The 19,007-nt window shown below is 42.3% G+C and overlaps 1 protein-coding gene across 3 annotated transcripts in view; it reads right to left on the bottom strand.

Moving 5' to 3' along the window:
• The window catches only part of TESPA1 (thymocyte expressed, positive selection associated 1), a 59,767-nt gene that overhangs the window by 17,995 nt on the left and 22,765 nt on the right, over nt 1–19,007 (bottom strand). For 2 of the 3 annotated variants that reach the window (XM_053557076.1, XM_053557077.1), the window contains 8 exons: nt 18,205–18,247; nt 10,997–11,046; nt 10,356–10,409; nt 9,579–9,615; nt 9,130–9,228; nt 6,995–7,203; nt 5,684–6,495; nt 4,272–4,365 (listed from right to left, as the gene is read on the bottom strand). In XM_053557076.1, coding sequence (XP_053413051.1) covers nt 4,273–4,365; nt 5,684–6,495; nt 6,995–7,203; nt 9,130–9,228; nt 9,579–9,615; nt 10,356–10,409; nt 10,997–11,046; nt 18,205–18,247 — 1,397 coding nt within the window. In that variant the 3' untranslated portion in view covers nt 4,272. Of the gene's footprint in view, nt 1–4,271; nt 4,366–5,683; nt 6,496–6,994; nt 7,204–9,129; nt 9,229–9,578; nt 9,616–10,355; nt 10,410–10,996; nt 11,047–18,204; nt 18,248–19,007 lie in introns of those variants that run through there. The other variant, XM_053557079.1, reaches the window with a different exon arrangement.

The following is a 19,007-nucleotide window of genomic DNA, read 5'->3' as shown; positions in this document are numbered from 1 at the left end:
TTCAGTCGGCCATCTTGCTTCTGCCCCATGATGACATTGTTTTTTTGATAGGGATTACAATGAATACATAAGTCATTTTTGGTAGCATGGACATTTTATTAATAGTTTTAGTTCAGTGTGGTCCGAGAAAATCGTTGGCATAATTTCCATTATTTTTGAAATTTGTTGAGACATGTTTTTTGGCCTAAGATATCATCAGTCTTGGAGACTATTTCTTGTGCTGAATATTTCTTCAGTAGTTTTTAGGTAAAATGTTTTATAATTTTCTGTTATCTCTTTTTGCTCTAGAGTTCTGTTTGAGTCTAGTGTTTCTTTATGTATTTTCTGCTTGGGTGATCTGCCCAGATCTATCAGGGGAATGTTGAAGTCCCTAGAAATTACAAAGCTGCTCTGTATCTCTTTGCTTAGATCCAGTAGGGTTTGCTTTATGAATCGGAGTGCTCTTGTGTCAGGTACATAAACATTTAGGATTATTATGTCTTCTTGCTGAATTGCTCCCTTTACCATTATATAATGACCAATAACCATCTTTTTCTTTCTTTACTATTGTTAATTTAAAGTCAATTTTATCTGATATAAGACTGGCTACCTCTGCTTTCTATTTGTGCGGTATATTATTTTCCATCCCTTTACCTTGAGTCTGTATGAGTTCTTATGGGTTAGATGTATTTCCTGGAGACAACAGATATTTGGGTTGTATTTTTTTCTTCCATTTGTCCAGCCTGTGTCTCCTGATTGGGACATTCAAGCTGTCCACATTGACGGATCGAATTGAGATGTGGGATGTTGTTCTGTTCATCCTGTGGGTAGTAGCTTATTGCTCTGTTTACTTATTGTTTCATATTAGCTTATAGGGTGGTTTTATTCTGGTGAGTGTCTATCATGCTGATCCACATATAACATGGTTCTGAGTATTTCATGTAGGGTATGTCTGATCTTGACAAATTTCCTCAGTGTTTGCTTGTCTGGAAAAATCTTTAGTTCTCCTTCATATACATGTACAAAGCTTAGTTTTACAGGATACAAAACTCTAGGTTGGATGTTTTTCTGTTGAAGAAGACTAAAGATGGGGTCCTGATCCCTTCTAGCTTTTAAGGTCTCCGTGGAGAAGTCTGTAGTTGATTTTTCCTTATATGTCAGTTGTTGGTTATGTCTACCTGCTTATAGAATTTTTTTCTTTAATTTTGACTTTGACCAGGTTGATTACCATGTGCCTTGGAGATGTCCTATTTACTATTTATCTTCCTGGTGTTTGATGACCATCTTGTATCTGGATGTGTGGATCTCTGGTGATACTAGGGAAGTTTTTCTCAATAATTCCCTGGAATAGCTTCTCCATGCTTTTAGCTCCTTCTTTTCCCACAGAAAATCCTATTATTCATATCCTACTATAGATCAATTTGCATAGTTCCATATCTCTGTAAGTGATTTCTCCATCATTTCTGTTTTTGTCTCTGCCTCTTTAAATGACTAGGTTAGCTTGAAAGCCTCTGAGATTCTTTCTTATCCTTGATTTAGTCTATTTCTGAAGATTTTTTCTATTTTGAAATTCCCTAAATGACTCTTCCATTCCTTTAGGTTTTATTATATCCTCATGTTGTCTAGCTCTTTAGTGATTTTTTTCATTATTTTTTTGAAATTCTGTTTTTGGCTTCTTTTTGTTGGTTTTCAATTTTCTCTTCACTTCAAATCATCTTAGTTGCCATTTATATTCTAAATTCTGTTTTTGTAATTTTAACAATTTCCTTGTAGTTGGAGAGTTCACTACTGCTGCTCCATTGTGATTTTTGATGGAATTGAACTGTTTTGTTTTATCATATCACCAGGGTTCTTTTGCTGATTTCCCTGTTATCTGAAATCTCTTTTCTAAACTCAGGGCTAATAGGTCTGCAGGGCACCTGTTCCTTGCCGGGAACTCTCCTGCTTGATTAGAGCAAGGGGAGATCACTAGATGGTGTTTTTTTCTCCCTATTCTGGAATATTGACATGGCAGAGGAGGGGTATGTGCACTAGAAGCCTGTAATGCATCTGTTCTGATTTGTTCTGTTCACCTGTGATTATGTCTGTTTGAACCTATTTGTGTTGAGTGTTGGAATGTTCACCAGATAGTTAAAGGTTGTTTGAGTTGGGAGCTAAGTGAGATCCTCTTCACCGAGGCTTGCATTCTGTAGATTGCTCTGCCTGGGGTCTCCCCACAGAGAGGGCAATGGTAGCGGGGTGAGGCTATCTAAGCAGTGTTCCAGGGTTCCCAGGCTATGGGCATTTACATAAACCAGGTCCCAGTGTACTGGCAGGTTAAGGCTGTGGGGTCCCTGATGGGTGTTGGACTTTGGAGCAAGTCTGCCAGCCCTATAGCAGTGGTGGAGCCTTTAGGGTGGGGTCTTGGGGCCTAGGTGCTGTGATGGAAGTGCTGGAATCTCAGGACAGTATTCAGGGTCTGGCAGGGGATCAGGCTCCAGCATGAGAGCCTCAGAGCCAGGACTGTGGAAGAGCCAGAAACAGGGCACTGAGCAGCCTCAGAGCCAGAAGTAGGGCTGTGTGGGTTGTGGAGCTGCTCTGACTGAGTGGAGGGATTAAGGCAGAGCAGGTGGTAGGCAGTTTGAACCCAGAGAGCAAGCCAAGGCTGTGCAGTTGGTGGGTTCAGATGCCAAGTCATGTAGTTGGAAGTCAGTTCCAGCAGCCCAGGGACCATGGAGTTCTCCCTGCCCCACCCTAGGACTCACCAAAGTGGTCACCCTCCTAGGTCAGAGCCTGTCTTGCCCCACTTGATTCCCATGCTCAGATTGTAGGGAAGAGGTGCTTGTCTTCTAGTCACTGGGTATGGTTTAGAGGAGCTTCCGATTAGTCTGCTTCTTCTCCAGCCTAGTGGAAGCAATGTGAAGGCTGCTGACACAGAGTAGAGTCCCATGCTGACCTGGCACTGTGCACCTGAGAGCACAGATGGCTTTAGCTACTGCCTGACTCCCACCACACCTGTTGTCTAGGGCAATGACTCCTCACAGACAACAGGCAGATCCCCACACTGTCCAGGTAGAGATCTGTGATGGTGGAGAGAGCCCTCTCATAACTTGGCCACGGTGATTGTGGGCTGAATGCAGAATGCCAGGGCTCTGTCCTACTATTCTTCCCCATTTGCATTTTGATCTTGTCAAATATATCATCCTGTTAACTTTATTTTTTTCCCTACTGAGTGAAAGGGAAATACTGCTTCTCTGTGATTTTACAATGTTCCTTCTGAGAAAAGCTGTCTGCAGGTAGGCACTTGTTTGCAGTTTACTCTTCTTTCTTTGAAAGCTGAAGGCTTGTGTCCTGCTTCTACTCTCCCATGTTGTTTCTTCCTGAGGTCTCCCTCTGATCATGGCTTTAGGATAAAACACCTACTCCTGCTTTCCCTGGGAGGAGACGTGAATTCACAACTTGCTTGGCGCCAGTTTCCTTTCCTGCAGCAGCAGCTTGTCCAGGGACCAGTGGCACAAAGCGGCAGCATGGAGACTTGCTGGGGGCTTGGGCCCAGGGCTGGGCTCCATGGTGGGTCACTTGGCACCGAGTCCGCCCCACAGCCTGGAGCCCCTGAGATGCCACAGCAGCCTTTCTACTGGGCCCCAAGCCTCTCGGGCATTGATTTCTAGCAAAATCTTCCTCCTTCTTTTTCTGCTTTGTAACTTTTTCCTGTGTAATCTCTGGTACTTTTCCTTCATAGTTATTCCTGATCTATGCTTTTTTTTTCAACTAAAACATTTTCTTCTTTGTGTGAGATGATCTGTTGACCAGTAGTCTCTAGTCACTCATCTTGCCTCCCTCCTCCTCTGAGACTGCAGTTCTAACACAATCTCAGAGAACACTAATGCTACTGGTCTAGACCACACTTTGAATAGCAAAGTTTTACAAAATTTCTCTTATTGCAGCAGTTTTCACACTGTGATCAGCAGACCAGCAGCATCAGTATCAGCATCAATTGGAAACTTGTTAGAAATGCAAATTCTTGGGCCTTATCCAGACCTACTCAATCAGAAACTCTGAGAGTCATTTGTATTTTGACAAGCCCTCCACATGATTATGATGCATGTCTGAGCACCAGTCATCTGAAGAAGTATTTCTCAGCCATAATATTGATAGAATTACCTGGAGGAACTTAAAAAAATTCAGCCATACCAAATAAATCAGAATCACAGGATGTGGTACCCTTTATCATGGGTATTTAAAAAAAATTCTTCCAGGTAATTAAAATGTGCAGTTTTGAGAAGAACTGCCTAGGAGACAGGCCCACTTACTTCATGAATCTTGACTAGCAACAGTCTGGTAGCAGCAGGGCTGTCTGGGTCTGCTGGACCAGAGGCTCTGCTCCTCTTCACTGCTGCTTTGCACCTATAACAAGATCCCACAGAATAATCAGCACCGGTGTGGAACAGGGCAAGGAAAGGTGCGTGGTGTAGGGGGAGGGGGACACTTGGAGGACTTGGTCTCTTCTATTGTGTTAGGGACCCAGCAGAAAGATAGGCAGCTCTATATTCAATGACAAGTGACACACATGCAATTGATACTGCAAACACCTGGGCTTAAGTCATCTCCTTGCCTCAGCCTCCAAAGTAGCTGTGACTACAGGCGCCCACCACAATGCCTAGCTAGTTTTTCCATTTTTAGTATAGATGGAGTCTTGTTCTTGCTCAGGCTGGTCTTGAACTCCTGAGCTCAGGCAATCCACCCACTTCAGCCTCCCAGAGTGCTAGGATTATTGCCACCACTCTGGTCTGTGGCAAGGATTTGAAAGTTTTTTCAAGAGATTCCCAACACTTGACAGACTACCTTTTATACACCCAGGTACAAGGAGTCTTAAGTTTTATAGGGTCCACAAAGTAAAGAGTTGGTGGACTCAGAGGATGTACCCCATTGGACACTGCACTGTCCCATCTGGAATATGTTCTGTCACCCAGAATAAAAAAAAAAATCTGCTGGTCAAATGGCCCCCAAGTCTGTTGCAGGGACTTGCACTGGTTTTGTCTGATGTCTGTTCTCTTGAGGGATGAGACTAGTGGAGGAACTAGTGTACACAGCCATAGGCCTGAAATGATGACTGATGGATGGCTGTTTGTGTAGGTAGGAACTTGTGACATTTGGATACATAGGCTGGGGTACCCACATATGGGTGTGTAAGCTTCTTTATGGCATAGGACAGATCTGGGTGTGGGAAGAGAAGACAGGCCAGAAACTGGGGAGTGACTCTGCTCACACAGCCAAGTTTTAACACAGAAGTCCTTACCATCTGAGAATTCTACATGGAACCTGGACATCTAAGTCTTTAAGATTACATATCTGTCAAGGTTGGAAAAATATTTAATAGCTTTTAACTGTGTGCAAAACTAACCTCCATTTGCACTCTTTTGAGGTGTCCTGCAAATAGTAAGAGCAGGTGTGCTAAATGAGAACACTCAATGGAGAAAAGATCAGATAAGTATTACAAAAGCAGCTCTGAAAACCTGGCTGCTTTTAAGAGTAGGCTCAGATCTCTTTCTGCCTCTGTATTAATCCACTACCAAAAGTTTTTGAATTTATTTCAAAAAGTGACATGTCTTGTGAGGACAAGGAACCTGGATTTCCTTTGCCCAATGGTCCTCACTCTTCATCCTCTGGGCAAGAATCTACAGCTTTTTTCTGCTAGTCTTTCTGTCACTTCCAACCCACTCACCTCCTCCTCCAAGTCAAAAGTGTCCTGCAGCTGTTTGGTTAAAGAATGATGCAGTTCCTGTCTGTCTACGCTCTGCTTCCAGTCCTGCCAGGTGAAGGGCAAGTCCAATGACTTAATTTTCCTGCCCAGGGTATTCTTCTGATACAGGCTCTTCCTTGCTTTGCTCTTTCTTTTCCAGAAAGTCTCATCCTTGACTGAATGGGCTTCCTTCTTGGTGGCCTGTAGACTCCATAGCTCTCTCCTCACTTGTGCAGGGTCTGTGGTCCATTGTGGATCTGTTCTGGGCAGAGAATGTACGTAACAGGGTATCTTGGAGTTAAAATCCAGGGTTTGTGTTGACGTTAGCACTGTGGACATCCCTTTCTGTGTTTCCTCTTTAGAGCAGAGGACACATGGACAGGGAGAAGTGGGCAGCCTCATAGTCCCAATAGGGGGCACAGGGTCTTCTTGTTGGCTTTGCCCAAACTCAGAGTCTTGCAGGAGGCCCAGCTTCTCACCTCTTACTCTGTCCATTATTTCCCATACCACTTGGTCCAAACTGTTCCTTTGCGGAGTGTTGTAGGGTGGTGATGACTGACCTCGGGGGCACGTGTATAGGCACATCTTAGAGATGGCTTTCCGGAGACGCTCTCTGGGTGAGGAGGGTTCAGGCTCTGGGGCCAGAATCCTGATGGATGGCACATCAGTTGGGTTGCAATTCCAGAACATGTGGGATGGTGTGAATTTTTGGACAGGTGTCTTTGACACATAGGAGTAGAGACAGAAGAAGGCATCGGCAGTGACAGCCAGTGTCTGTACCTGCTTAAACCTGCCTGGGTACAAGGGTTGAAGATGGTGAGTCTGGGGCTCATTAGCAAATTATCTTTTAGATATCTCCCTTCAGAAGTCTCCCCAAAGCTCAAAATTCAGAGAAAAGCTGCCCCTTTCCCCACTAGTGTTTCTCCCATTTAGACTTCTGACACCCAGGCACCCCTCTCTTGACTTTCTTGACTTCTTCACTCCACATCCTCAGTAGATTTTCCAACTTGGAAATAGAAAACAGGTAAGACAGTGTGCTGATTTGATTCAGCTAAAGGGGAGAAGACCTAAAGGAAATAATAGGTCTGAAGCTTCTTAAAGGCTGTTTCTTCAAGAGAAAGAAGCAGATATCAGAGTTTTCCATCTTCATTGAAGACAACGTAGGAGGAAACAGACACAAGAGACAACAGGTCAAGTGATACTACTGAGAGAAAGTGGGATGGGCAGCCACTGAACCCCATCGTGACAGTCCAGAGTTGGGGGAGAAGGGAGGGGTGTCTGTGGAACACTCACTGGCCAGCATGAGACAGGGGTCCTCCATCTCAATCCTCCGCACCTGAGCCTTCAGGAAGAGCTGGAAATCTATGCCTTTGGCCTGAGAGGGGGTGGTGAAAAATCGAGCAGGGATTCGAGAAGTGTGTTTGTGGTCTTCTTGGCCAAAGCCCAGACTGAAGAGGACATCTTCTGCGTCTTCTTGCACCTTGTCCAGAATCTCCGAGATGCTGAAAAGAGGGAGTTTCCATGAATAGGTGGCAACTTTGAGACACATAGTATTACGGAATATCTACTCAGACTGTAAAGAGCTTGAAATTCCTTTCTGGCCATTTCTCTACCTTCCAGTGTGAAGTTTTTGAGAAAAGCTTTCACTTCTTTGAACCTAAATTCTCTGTCTGAAACATGGGAATTACAATCCAGCCTGAGTCATAAAAATTGAATAAAATTGTAGCAAAGTACTTTGAATAACTTATTGCCAATGAATTAAAATTTAAGTAAATATAAATGAAAAGCAGTACAGATGCAAAGAAATTTTGTGATTGCATTATTAACTACTCAGTTCCCACATGCATTTGCTATGATCTATCTGGCTTCTGACAGGTGCATTGCAACTTGCCAGTTGACTTGTGCATGTGTGGGACAATGAGGCAGTGACTGTGTAAGGAACAGAGAACACTGAAGGTAAAAATTGTTATTCTCTCCCTAAAGGTAAAAATGAATCAACAAGGTATACCCCTTTGTAGCATTATTTTCAGGACAGAGGCCCAGTGTCACAGAAGGTTGCATTTTCTCTTTCTCAGGATAGCACCCACCTGTGTCTACATCCGAATCTGAGTACCCAAAGCTGGATGACCCTAGAGTTTAATATCTCATTTTAAACAGAGGAGCTAAGGGAAACTATGGATTGTTTGAGACTTTGGATAATCCCTGTCACACTCTTCAGAAAAAAATGCCTGGCTTTTTGTTCCAAATAGGAACCATCTTGTTTAATTAATGGTTGGGCAGTCACGAAACACAACTGTTTCTTCTGTTTGCCAGTTAGGTAGTTGCCCATTTTATCTCCACAGTCCTGAGTTTTCCTGTCTGTGAATTGTGGGCCTAAGACTGGTTCATTGGTTCTCAACCATGGTTGCACATCCTAATAGGACTTGGGGGACTTTTAAAAATGCAGATAACTGAATTTCATCACCAGACATTCTGGTTTAATTGAGGTATGGCTAGGGTTAAGGCTCAGTGAGGATAGATCAGTAAACACAGTCATGTGACAAAATTTCGGTCTCAGAACTAGGTCTCAAATTCAAATTTTGACTCCAAACTTTAGACACTTTTTGATATACCACATTAGTTTTCACTACTTTTTATTTTCTTTTAGAGTTATTTGCATATGCAAAGAAATATGGCTTCTGACAGGTGTATTGCAACTTGCCAGCTGATTGCCAGTAGTCCACACTACTGAATTTTTGAGCTCCTGGAAGGAAGCTATTTTCCTGCTTCATGTTTTCAAATTCCATGGAGACATTGTCTGGCCCAAATAGGGAATATAAAATTGTCTGATGAATTTTATATATAAATATATATATTTGGCTACCACCATTTCTTTATTTTTTATTTTTTACATATACATGTGTTTATTAGGTTTCCATTTTGTCTTCACAGAATTAAAAAGGCTTAAAATTTAATAACAATAACAATGTGTAAGATAAGGACTAGAAACAAAAATGAATTAATATTTTATTGTTTCATTCAAAAAATTAGTCAACTTACTAACACATTATTGAGCACATACTGTGAACCCAAGAACTGTGATGGAACCAAGTACCACATTTCTTGTGTGCAAGGTCCAGTGGAAGGAGACACTTATGTTTTACATATAGCATTCAGCTCACAGAGAATTCCTCTATGTCCTCCACTCTTCTTCCTTCTTCTTCTTTTAGAAACAAGGTCTTACTATGTTGTCCAGTCTTGAGTTCATTGGCTATTCACAGGCATGATCATAGTCCCCCACAGCCTTGAACTCCTGGGCTCAGGAGATCCTCCTGCCTCAGCCTCCCAGGTAGCTGGGACACTATAGGAACACATCACCAGCTCATAGTTCCACTTTCCTTTGTCTCTCATCTTCCTCACCCTCCCACACGGCCAAAATCGGCACCTACCTGGAACTAGTCTTGTTGGTTCCCCCAGTCATGCTGCTGGAAGCCAAACTACAGCCAAGATCAAGTAGCTGACAAGGCCTTGCTGTCTCCAGGAAATTCCTGTAGAGATCAAAGCAGGTGTCATACAAATCTTTCCCCAGTCAGCACCCTTGCTTCAGGGCATCCCTGCTGGGCATATTCAGCCTCTCTTGGTACCTTTGAACCACCTACAGAGGAAACACAGTCTATGCCAGTGGTTCTCAACCTTCCTAATGCCGTGCTGTATTTTTGTTGTTACAAAAGGGTCACCACCCACAGGTTGAGAACCGCTGGTCTATGCCTTCATTACTAGTTGGAAAATTTCACTATTGTGAGTCTTTAGCTCTGTTTTTCATCTCTTTAGCTCTGAAACCTACCCCACTTCACTCTGAAAGGAGATATCGTTCAGCCTGGCTAAACCTAATACTTACCTGGAGAAGAGTTTGCCATTGGCCGCCAGCAGTGTGGCTGGATAAGGAACAGAAAGAGAAAGTCAAAGTTAGAAGAGAAAATGAAAATCACTGGACTTGCTCCTCTGAACTGAAAACTCGGCCTCCTCTTATTTTCTTCTGCTACTGCCATAGGCTATCTGAACTCCCCATGAATTCTGCTCTTAAATGGGATTCAGGATTACCAAGCATAGCCCTGGAGTAGGAACAGACATGACAGAGAACAACTGGCCTTGCGCTCTGAACTTTTGACTCAGCAAGAGCTCCTCCATCCTGAAAGGGTAGAGTCATTCCGCCTTTCAGGCCGTGCTCTTGTCACACCACTGTCTTTATAGCCCCAGAAGACACTGGTAGGTCACTGGGCCTCCATCCTTACTGAAGCCCTTATCCTCCTGCTGTATGGTCTCTCTCTCTTACACCCAGTACTCCGACTTCTTTCGGCTTTCTATACAGAAAATGGTCTCAAAGATGTCTGGGCAGAAGCTGTTACGGTGATTTTATATGTTATCATCTTCCCAGGGGCTAAAGGAAAATTCCAGTGGTGAATCATGGGTCACTGCAGGTTGTTGAGAAAGTGTTTCTAGGCACGTGATGCTTTCTGTGTTTTTTATTAGATTATAATGAGACTTCTCTTTCCCTGTAGATAAGATCCCAGGGCTGGGCTGTTTCTTTTTAATGTTTCCCTTTTTCATCCTATCCTAATTTATCAAATGCACGGCCCCATCCCTCAGCCCAGTCTCAGAGAGCTGTGCTGCTTACCCTCTGCTCCAAGGGTCAAGTCATCATCAAAGCTGGTTCCGTGGCTAGAGCAGTCTGTCAAATGATCAAGTAAAGGTCACAGGAAATCAGAGTGGAACACACACACGTACACACACACAACACAGACCCCTGCAAACATGAACCTCTACACATGACCTTGAATAACCACACAATCATACTAGACATCCAGGGCAAAACTAACCCCAACTATACACTACCTGAGAAATCACATTCATGTTTTCAGAATTGCACATATATCACACTTATTGATAGCCAACCGGCCCCATGTCACCTCGTCATGTATACAATCCCTACCAAATAGTGAACACATGGTGGGGGGGTGTACTCACACATAAACACACACATATCAACACAAACATTTGATAACGTTCTGTTCTCATAGCAGTGGTTTTTAGCTGAGCAGCCCTTAGCAGAAAGTAACCTTTGGAGTATTTGTGAGCCTGTGGTCTCTGAGCCAGCACTTTCCTTCTGGATTTTTTTGGCAGCTTTTGACCACTAAAGGGTGTTTTGCAGACAGTTTCAAAGCACTCAAGTACTTTGATGCATGCATATTTCTCATTCAGGTGCATAAACTCTTACACACATACACATAGCTGTATCATTCTGGAACCTCTACTCACCATTATAGATTGACCGTCCTGCTTCCTCAGAGAGTCCTTCTTCAGAATATCTAAAACCCCAAGACAATTTTATAGATCAAAGTCATGACATTTTCCAAGGGGGTTTTCATCAGATATCTACCACATGTTCATATCATTTTCCAATGCAAGTCAGTAATATTTAATTTGCTCACATACTGGAGAAAACTAAGAGAGTGTTTACTTCACAGACAAATTGATATAAATCGCCAAGGGAGCAATGGGAGTGGGCTTACTAATTGAAGATCTATAGGGTGGGAGTGGAACATGCTATACTTTAAATCGTGCTGCTGCTATCCTGGACACATCTTCTAAAGTAAGCTTAGCAATGATTCTTTAGTCTTTATGTACAGCAGAAAAGAAAGAACACAGAAGCACAACTGGGGAAAGATTTATAGAAACAGGCGTATGGGTGTCATCATTTTGAAACATTTAGATTTTCTTACAATTTTTAGGAGGTCACCTTATCTACCCACATCTGCTTTCTTCTCTCTGAATCATGTTCTTGCTGAATATCATGTCTTTTAGGAAATAGCAGAAATTGCATTCTTGTTAGAGATAGATAGTCTTGCATTTTGAGATATGGTCTTATCAAACATTTACAATCTCCACCAGAAGAACAAACAGAAATCAGCATAAATGGTAGTGAGAGAGTAAAACACAGTTTTTAAAAAAGGAATACATTTTCTCTGTCCAAAACAAGTACATCAAGTATTCTGTGAAAAAGCTTTCCATGGGGACCGGGATAGCTACATTCCAGCCCTAGCTCACTGTGGCTCTTAGTTCTCAAATATTATGGAAAGGGATTTGGGTACCAAGATATTATCTGAGTCCACTTTGAGCGCATTGTGAATTTTGTAGGGTTTACTTTACTAAAAGTTTTTAGATGGAAGTTGTACACGATCCTTTAAATGCAACCTCAAGTAGAGGCTGGAGAGGGGACGGGGTGGTAAGTGAGTTCACAAGGAAACTGGCAGGAATCTCTTGGTGCTGCGCCTACAGGAGCCTTTCCTTTGTCAGTCTCCAGAGAGTCAGATAATTCTCCGGCTACTGGAATGTTACTTCACGGAATGTTTAGCAACAGGAGTGGGCTTACTAATTGAACATCTATAGATAAAGTTGTGTTTAATTTTAACAAAATAAATGATTACATGTATAGACAGCTTTTGCTGGTACCTTCCTTTCAATAGCAAAAAAAAATCAACTGTGTTTTCTAAAATTTAAATTTTGATATGTCCTGATAAAAACAAGATGGTATATCAAGGTTTATTACAACATGTGAAATGATACCCAGGCTAATTGAGAACGGGTAACTCCGATAATACAACTATAACTACAAGTGTATATTTTGGTTCTAATATATAATTATATTAAAATATGGTATACTGCTATGAACGTGTGTTTGGATATACTATAAAAATGTTAATAGAAATTAATTATTTATTATTGCTGATGCAAATAGTATGATAACTAATACAGTCAATTACTAGACTATAGGGATTGAGCATTGCACTTAATGCTTGTGTTGCTATGCAGCAAAGGAACTAGTAAGGACTGCTGTGACTAGAAATACTACTAAAACACATCACAAATCCACTTCTAGGTAGTACCCAATGCCTATATATGTTACCTAAAAGAAATGCTGATTATGATAACCCAGATATAGAAAACCACCCCCAAATTTCTATGTACTGTAAAATGAAAGGTATGATAATTACATAATTTAATACTATGTGACAATAAAAAAGAATGGCCTGCTACATGCAAGTATGCAGATGTCATCACAAACATGATGCTAAGCAAAAGAAACACAGGTAAAGCACTCTGCATGTATGCATCTGTGTCTATAAAGCTCCCCCCCTTGCCAAATTCCCAAACTTAGCTATGATGCTATGAGTCAGGTATTGGTTTCCCCTGGAAGCAGAGCAGTGAATGGACGGGGCCAGAGAGGTGGAGTTTAGAGCAGTGGTAATGACCCGGGTTTCATGGGTTTATTCCCTTTGTGAAAATTTATTGAGCTCTGTATTTAATACTCATTTATTTTTCAGCAAGCATTTTATGCTTAAATACAATTTATTCTGAAAAGGAAAATGCTGCCAACGTGTATGCTAAAGTAAAGTTTACATTAAAAACATCACCTATAAAATTCCTGATTTGTCCAAAGTAAAACAAACTCACTGCTATTATTTCGATACAAATTTTTATTGGGTGCTCCTTCTACATTTTTCTTTTCTGGTTGTGCCCTGCTAAGTACTTCTATTTTCTTTTTTGAGGACTGGTGCAGGATGAGCCTTGGGGTGGTAGGTATTTCTATGGGTATGCAGGAGGACAGACACATCTGCCGACTCCCTCTCACTGGGCATGAAGATCTGACACCTCACAGTTGTCACCCAAGTCCCAGGCCTTTTCTGGGTGATTGCATCAGCCAAAGACTCCGTGACTAGGCACTAGATCTACAGCTGTTCCGCTCACTCCACTCACACACTGAAAGGGTCCCAAGTATCATTTGGAGCCTGAAACAAAAGAGCTAAGGTGTTGTTTCTCCTAACTACCCAAGTTATAGATAGTGTGTGTGTGTGTGTGCGTGTGTGTGTGTGTGTGACTGTGAGAAGCAGCAGGTGGCGAGTTTTAGGTGCTTCTAGCATTTCCCACTGAAGGCTGCCTGTAGACGTGTAAGCTGAAGTCCACATGGACGACATTAGGGCTCCCAAGTCAGCACCTCTGATGGTTTAGGAGCAACCTATTCATGTCCCAGAAAATCCCCTGGGAGAGTAAGGGGAGAAAGGAAACAGGACAGCCATAGTTTGTAAAGTTGTACATAATCAAGACTCTCACAGAATAGACACTGAGAGATAGTAATATTAAATGCCCAGATGTTGGTGGACTTTCTCGGAGATCTTGTCAGAGAAAAAAGCCTTCTTCTTCTTTTCTTTTTAAAGAAAACCTTCTTGCTGCTAGAAGGTATTTGACCTCATAAAGAAAATGAAAACCGTATAGTCTTTAAATGAAATTCAAAAAGTGCCTCTTGGGGCACCTGGCACCAAGTGGACTGCTAACCAGTAAGTGTGGATTCTTTGTTCGTTCTCTTTCCTCTGTGGTCTTGGCAGGCTAAGAATCAAAGACTGGGGTAACTCAGCATGTCATACTTAGAATGCATTGTCTTCTTCTCTCTTATTCATTATCTGTTATCAAAAGTCAAGTGTATTCTGTCATCAATCACCATCAGTATCCTTTAACTTTTTTCTGGTTTCCCCATGTCATCAAAAAGTATTGTATATTTATTAGAGAGAATTAGAAAATAGGAAATATTTTCTTAATCTAACAATTCCCTTTCCGAAGACAAATGCAAGCACGTTCATAAAGTTTCTAATGACCTTTTTAAAGTTTAAATACTTGAAACTTTTTTCAAAACACATGTCAATAAAAATATAGCAGATACCTTGAACCTATCCCTTAATTTTAATATGTAAACATTTTGCCATTTTTTCTTCAGAAAGAAAGAAAATAGTAAATAATAGGCAATATTAAATAATAATAAATAAAACATTAAAGATAAAATGAAATTCTTATTTTACTCACATTCTTGTAAATGACCCCATGAACAAATTTCAATGACCCCTATATATTTCTTACAATTCTCTCCCTTATCTAACTTTTTCAACTTTTGAGTTGTTTCTAAGAAATGGTGCGTTTTCTGCAAGACAAAGGACACGAGATTCTGAAATTCCCTACGCAGAATTCCTAATCCAATCTAGATTCACCATCCCCTACAACATGCCCTCAGTGCACATAACACCTTGTGAATTATACTACAACCTTCCCAAGGCACAATAGGACCCCTCCTTTAAAAGGCCTTGATCTCCCTTCCTTAGAGATACAGACTGTATTTAAGGCAGCCACTCTTGTTTTCCCCAAAAGATGAGACATTTGTTGTATTAAAAATTCCTTTCTTCCGGGCGGCACCTGTGGCTCAGTGAGTAGGGCGCCAGCCCCATATACCGAGGGTGGTGGGTTCAAACCCAGCCCCGGCCGAACTGCAACAAAAAAATAGCTGGGCGTTGTGGCGGGCACCTGTAGTCCCAGCTACTCAGGAGGCTGAGGCAAGAGAATCGCTTAAGCCCAAGAGTTGGAGGTTGCTGTGAGCTATGTGACGCCACGGCACTCTACCGAGGGCAATAAAGTGAGACTCTGTCTGTACAAAAAAAAAAAAAAATTCCTTTCTTCCTTGGCAATCTTTGTTCTCAATAATTGAATCTTTACGGGACGAGTGACTGGCCAGAGGCTGACACCCCCTTGGAGCTTTGACAACATTCTTTCCTGCCATTTTCCTTCCTAGAGGTAACCACTATCCAAGAGCTGGTGTGTATCATTTCTGAGCTTGTGTTTTTTCTGATAAATAAAGTATCAGATAGGTAGATAGTAGACTTATTTTGTATAATTGTAAGTAGGCATAAAGCTCCCTTACAAACCTTACTACTCACACATTGTTACAGAGCATAACACATGTGCTTATATATCATTTCAACGTCACAAGACATTTGGAAGCTTTATTATTCTAGTCTTCTGCTTTATAGAGCAGGAGTCTATGATGGAAAGAATTTCAATTATTTGCTTATAGTTGATTACATAGGTGGTAGCCCAAGAATTAGGCTCAAATCTTGGATCTTTCCACTCACTCTACCACCTTTTCAGCATAAGTTTCAAACCAGAGCATGGAAGGGAAAGCTGATTTCTAGAGATTATAATCTTATATTTCTATTGTTGGGGGGCCTAATGCAGCCCCACACAAACTCTTCCCTTTCCTCTTCCCCCTTCTGCTTCCCCTCCTCCTATCCTCCTAAGTCAAAGCCACAAAGGACCTAGTTAGCCCCACCCCTAATTTGTGCCAAAGACCCTAACTCACCAAGGTCCTCCAGGCAAGCTGTAAAATTTGCCCACCCTCTATGGCCCCACATAAAAAGGGTCTCTAACCATCCCCAGAGGCAGATACCAGCTTAGCGCTGCTCAGGCAGGTCACTCCCCTTTCAGTAAATCTGACCTGCACATAAGGGCTTCAGGCTTGTCTCTGGGTGCCTTCACTCACCCTTGAATCATCCAGTTCCTGTCCTCATTTATTCAAGATGGGCTAAAAAAGATGTCAGCTGAAGTTGCCACCCAATTTCTAGTACTTCCCAAACCTTCCCCCTATATATTCCAAACCTGCACAGCTCTCGCAGCACCTGACTCATCCTACTGAGGACAACTATGACCCTGTTCAGCCAGAAGGAGTTTCAGAAGACTGACTGTTGTCTTTATCACCCCTTTTAATGAAGTTGGGAATGTTGAGGAGCCTAACGCAGCCCTACAGGAACCCCACCTTCTCTCCGCCCTCTCTCCTCCTAAGACAAAAGAGACAAAGAACCTAATTAGCCCCGACCCCAAAGTTCATAAAGGACCCTCACTCACCAAAGCCCTCAGGACAAGCTATGGAATTTGTCAACCCCCCCCACTCCCAACCCCCGCCATGGCTCCACATAAAAGGGATCTCTAACAGCCTCTGGACACAGGTGCCCTCTTAGCACTATCCAGGGCGACCACTGTCCCTTTCAATAAACCTGGCCTGGACATCTTAGCTCTGGTCTTGTCTCTGGGTGCTGCTGCCAACACCTTTCATCTGTGAATTTATTCTTTTCAACTAGAAAGTTGTATGTTTGCAGTCAAGAAGCATATTTTAAACTACTTGGCATCTTTCTAAACAGCAAATGCATAATTAGTAATTGTTGATGTGAATTGGTAAGACTCTAGAGTCATCAATGAGATAAAGACATTAACTGAGCCAGTCTTTCTCCTGTACATGTCTGGTGAAGCATTTTAAATTCTAGGAAGGTTCTCAGGTTAGGTTTCTCGCTAAAACCTGCAAATATTTCTGTTACCTTCAACCATTTCTTTCTGTATTTTGAGGACCTCCTATTGATTGTGAATAAGATTAGGACAATATATTTTGTAAACAACAAAAACAAACACAAAATCAATCCTTCCTGGCATTGTCTTCCTGGGCAGAGTTGAAATAAACGAACTTGTATTATTCAGGGCTATTTATTCCCTACCAAATGAGTGAGAATGGGCTTATTTATGTCAGTTAATAAATGAGTTTAGTTTAAAGACTATATAAAGCTTGAGACATTCCTGCAGGGAAAACAAGGAGCAGGCAGGAGCTATACATTCTGAGAATTCATTATTACACAAACAATTAGGCTTAACTAGGTCACAGAAACCCTCTCTTGTGCCTGGGAAGACTGAGCCTAAAATGGCAGAGGTTGGTGATGTGGGGTCTCATAATTTAAAGTGTTTCTGAGGAGAGAGATGACACTGTGCCTTGAAGTGCCTACTCCAGTCCTCCACTGCCTGGAATGACTGATAAACCCTGAGCCCCACATGGGTTCTGTAGTAGAAAGAAACCCAGTGATGAATCACACTTCAGTAAGAGTGGTCAGTTTTCGAACTCCCCTTCTTTTGTTACAGGACATAAGAAAGACTCCAGTACAAAGGAGAAAGCAGCAGATAGATCGTATCTGGAACGGAGCCCAGTCATTCCCCACAGTTGTCGATTTCCACGCATTCTTAGATTCAGACCAGACCCAGCCTCTATTTGCAGACCTCCAGTCTGACTTAGCCTGAGCTCCAACTTGCACTTGATTCACAACTCCAATTACCAGCCCACCCCAGACACCTCCAATGCCCCTGCCAACCACCATCTCAACCCCACTTCTAATCAGGTTTTTTGTTTTAGTTTTTGTTTTTTTGAGACAGAGTCTCAGTCTTACCTAGGCTAGAGTGCTGTGGTATCAGCCTAGCTCACAGCATCCTCAGTCTCCTGGGTTCTAGCAATTCTCCAGCTGTAGCCACTCAAGTAGCTGGCACTGCAGGTGCCCATCACAATGCCTGGATAATTTTTCTATTTTTAGTAGGGACAGGATCTGGTTCTTGCTCAGGCTGGTTTTGAACTCCTGAGCTCAAGTGATCCTCCTGCCTTGGTCCCCAAGAGTGCTAGGATTATAGACATGAGCCACTGTGCCTGGACTCATTTCTAATCTTTAGGCCCAATTCAAGCCTGGTTCCCTGGATCTCTGAATCTGAATTCCCAGGATCTGCGCCTGTTAGCATATTCATCCGTCTGCCACACCCAATCCCATTGTCTGTCCAGCACTCACCCACAGTCCTGCAGCCAGTCTTCAATCTTATTGATTGGATTCCCTAGAAAAGTCAGACACCAGATCACCATGAGAACTGAAGGAAACCAGACTGCCTCCCTGCAACCAAGGTGTTATTTATATAAGGTGCCCTATGCGTCTGTCTTCCCTCATAAAGCTTTTCCTTAAGAGCAATATACCCAATATACAAGAAGAGTAGCTATTTCTTCTCTCTCTGCCTCCCCTCTCCCTTCCTCCCAGAACCCTGAAAAGTATCAGGCCCTTGCTCTCTTCCCTAAGTTTTGAGGATGGGATAGATCCTTCTTAAAAAAACTAAAAAACCACAATCTTGTGTTTGTACTTTTTGTTACCTACCGAATAAGCAAGGGTGGGTTTATTTCTATTAGAATTTTTGTTTTACTCCTATGTCCTAGATCTCATTTGAACTTCAAAGAAGCTCTGAGAAGAGTGTAGGGAAGTTTCCTCCTCTCCAATTGCATGAGTGCATCTTGGAGAGGCAAGTGACTTCACAAAGGTCACGTGGCTTGTAAGTGACAGCGTTGTGACCAGAGTCCAGACATCAGGCTTGAGGGCAGTCTTTTGACAAGACAGAGTAGAAACGCCCCGAAGCATTCGCAGAGAGTCAGTCTCTAGCCTGAGGTTCTTACAGAGGCTTCTCCGGATGTTGCAAAAACATGTCCCTTTCTTTGTCTTAATCATAGGCCTGTCCCTTTCTCACATTGTTCATATCTTGCATTACTTTCGTGTCTTCCAGTAAACACATTTCAGTCTGTCAAAACGGGCCTTGCTGAGGGCCTGCCCTA

Source organism: Nycticebus coucang, chromosome 12 (genome assembly GCF_027406575.1).
Source record: "Nycticebus coucang isolate mNycCou1 chromosome 12, mNycCou1.pri, whole genome shotgun sequence".
Taxonomy (NCBI): domain Eukaryota; kingdom Metazoa; phylum Chordata; class Mammalia; order Primates; family Lorisidae; genus Nycticebus; species Nycticebus coucang.
The sequence above is the reverse complement of the archived record's forward strand: the minus strand, read 5'-3'. Positions and strand labels throughout refer to the sequence as shown.